Here is a 3,279-nt window from a genome sequence, read left to right as displayed (position 1 = left end):
AGGAATGAAAAAAATACACTTCAGGGAAACCGAAAGTATGTGGTACAAGGGTGAATTCTGCCTGTTTTGAATTATAGCTTGATCCCCTAGAAGAGCTCCAACAGCATCCCCAGTGTTATTAGTTAGAATTGCCCTAATCATGGACCAGATCCCTGCTGTGAAGGGCACTGCCCCAAGCTGGGATGGAAGGTGGTTTCTCTCCCATTTCTAAGCCCCTGAGGCATCCTGCTTTGTGAAGAAAGCAGCACAATCTCATTTTTCTGCTTGGTACACTGTTGTCCTCACCTCTGGTTTTCTGGCATTGATGCCACCCTACAGTTGGCAAAGCTTCACGGCAACATCTTTACCTTCTGGCTGGGGCACACCCCTGCAGTTGTGCTGTACAGATTTCAGGCAGTGAAGGACGGTCTGACCACCCACCCTGAAGATGTCTCTGGGCGGCTGGAAACCCCTGTCTTCAAGCAAATGGCCAATGGAAAGGGTAGGATTGTTTGCAGTAGACAGTATATGAATATGCCGCATGTTTTTCAACTGTGCTTGAGCTGGCTGAAAACACCTGACATTCAAACATTTTTGTGTGAAAGAAGGGGTGGATGTTTCAGGAAAATGCCCATGAAATCTCTGTCCCTATTTTTTTGGCCTGGCTCTGTGCTATGTATGGTAAGGAAAAATCTTAGGTGTTGAACAGCTGTTGTCAGAGGCAAGCACAGCAAGTGGGCTAAATAGCAACCAGCTGGCCCAAGTGACCTGAGCCCACTTGGCTCTATGGCTTTCTTACCCCCAGCTGGCCTCAGAGGCTTGCTGAGTGGGGCTGCTTGCTTTAAGCAGCAGCTCTTTCATTGCCCAGTTACTTTCCTAGCAAGCCCTGGGCTTCTGCCACCCTGCTTCAGGTCTCCTAGGCCCTTCTTGCTTGCTCCTAGTTCCCGATTCCAGCCCGGACCATCATGCTCCAGACTGCCTTGCAGGTGGCTCAACCCCTTGTGCTTCCAGGCACTGTTCAGCTTAGGCTAACTTAGGTCCTGATCTCAGCAGGAGTCACAGTTACAGCCAAGAGCTCTACATCAAAAGAGCCAGCAGGCATAGAGAGGGTCCAGGCCCATCACATGCCTCCAAAAACAGCAGGTGACCCTGGCTCCCTGCACATTCAGTACATTAGCTAGACTGCAAATGCCATGCAGGGCCCATTCCTAGTCATGTGACAGCATGGGCACTGATAGAAGTGATATTTTCTCATGTGATCGGCTTCTTGAAAGTGTTCTACAGCCAAAGTGGAGTGCCTTCATTAACTTTTGTCAGTTCCTGCCCTGTCCCCGGTGGTGTCTTCAGTTTGGAACTAAGAGAACATAGGGGAAGGAGCTTGATCTGGAGTTTGTTCAGACTGCACTGGAGTGGGGAGGTGGGTGGACTGGAGCCCTGCTGAGGGGCAGCTGAAGTGGAAGAGATCCCCCACCCGCCCAGACCCAACAGAGAATGCCTGTTGGGTGGGGGGCAGTCTGTAACTCATGGCACTTCATGTAAAGCACCCTGAGTTACAGAAGGGAGCTGCAGGTCTGTCAGCGTCCCATGTGTTCTTGGTTGACATTAGGCAAAGGGGATGCAAAGCCCTGGCAAACCAGAGAGTGTTGTGGGTTTTTCCATTTTGTGTTGGCCTTAATGACAAGACAAAGCAAGGGGCAATTCTGACTAGAGATCTGTGTTGTAGTTGGCTGCAAGCCACTGCTGAATTTATAGTAGACACTCGCACAGTTCACAGTTCAAATACTTTTGGTCTAAGATTTAGCTGAAAACACAGGCAGCAGTACAGGTTGTCCAAAACTGTGTAGACTCCCAAACAAAAATTTGGGCAGTCTGAAGCCTACCACATCTTGGTAGAATGTGCAGAAAGCTGGTTGGGCCATAAGGTACTGCGGCGCCACAATGTTCCTCAGCTGAGTTTCTTGATGGCCTCAGGTATTCTGCTATCAAATGGTCATACCTGGAGGCAGCAGAGACGCTTTGGGATCATAAGCCTGCGGAAACTGGGAATGGGGAAGAAGAGCCTGGAACACCGGATACAGGAGGAAGCCCATCACCTGGTGGACAGCTTCATGACTACGAATGGTACGTCCCCACCCAGGTGCTTTTTAATTATGTTTGTGTTTCTACAATGTGACCCAGTCTGTGTGAATGGGGGCTGAGCTGGCTGTCTTGTTTTATTGGGAAGCTGTTGTAGCTCTTGGTCACATAAAAAATTACTGTCAATGCAATAAAAGCCAATAGAGAGAGTAGAGTCTCAGCCACTCGTATGTTAGTACCAGCATGAAAGAACAAGCTATGTAATCTAGGAATGGTCAGCTAAGACTTGAGGCTTTAGGGTTCCAGATCTTTGGTGGTATTTATTACTAGCTAGTTCTCTAACATCCCTCACCATAGCATCAGAGTCTGTAGTCTGCGGTGAAGAACTGTGTCTTGCAACGTCCCTTACACCTAGAGATGTGGACTCTGAGATACAGGGCACTTAGATGTCTTGTCCAAGGCTGCCCAACTATGCAGGACAAGAAAAAGCCATGGCCCAAAGTAAAACTGTTCCAATGGAAAGCAAATGCCAGTGCATCTACTGGCTGCAGGAGAGCGTTTGACTACAAGCTGGAGACACAGGAGGGGAGCCTCAGTATTCATTTAGTTGTGCTAGCACTTTTTTACTTGGGGGTCTCTCCACATGCTTTGCAGTGGAGGGAATTAGACAGAGTGGGGGGCCTGTACAAGTATGTGTAGCAATGATTACACACTACATAAAAGCTCCCACACAACAGGGGATACTGAGACCCTTTCAGTGAGAAAAGTAATGCCAGCTGGACTGTGCCACTGCATCATGGATGAGGATCCTTGACATTTTTATTCCTAGAAGCTCTGTGGTTCTGGTAGTGGGGAGAGGCCCAAAGGCAGATGTGTGGTGTCCTAGGGTCATGCTAATCCTGGCTGGTGGAATGGAGAGCACAGCTACATGGGTTTCTTTTGTTCCCTGACCCTGAGGTTTGTCTGACATACTGTCGGGGATTTTTTTTCATCAGATGACTTTAGGGTCCCTCCTGGAGTAGTTCTGGGAGAGTGCTAGAAGGATGGAGGGTCAGATAAGCACTCGCCCTTTTCTGAGCCAGCTGCTCTGTGGCTGTTGGAAGTTTATTTCCTCATCTTTGCCTCCTGCCAATGAACCTGGGGCCTTCCACCCAACAGTCTAAGTGACCTAAAGGGCTTTGTCTAAAATATGTAATTTTCACCTGCCTCGATCAGTAAAGCAGC

The 3,279-nt window shown here is 48.8% G+C and overlaps 1 protein-coding gene across 2 annotated transcripts in view; it reads left to right on the top strand.

Annotated features, from left to right (window-relative positions):
• The window catches only part of LOC102376667 (cytochrome P450 2J2-like), a 17,673-nt gene that overhangs the window by 2,749 nt on the left and 11,645 nt on the right, over nt 1-3,279 (top strand). For both annotated transcript variants that reach the window (XM_006017103.1, XM_006017102.2), the window contains exons 3-4: nt 319-481; nt 1,951-2,100. In XM_006017103.1, the coding sequence (XP_006017165.1) occupies nt 319-481; nt 1,951-2,100 (313 nt within the window). The remainder of the gene's footprint in view (nt 1-318; nt 482-1,950; nt 2,101-3,279) is intronic.

Source organism: Alligator sinensis, unplaced genomic scaffold (genome assembly GCF_000455745.1).
Source record: "Alligator sinensis unplaced genomic scaffold, ASM45574v1 scaffold301_2, whole genome shotgun sequence".
Taxonomy (NCBI): Eukaryota; Metazoa; Chordata; order Crocodylia; family Alligatoridae; genus Alligator; species Alligator sinensis.
Note: the sequence above shows the minus strand (reverse complement) of the source record. Positions and strands in the feature narration are given on the sequence as shown.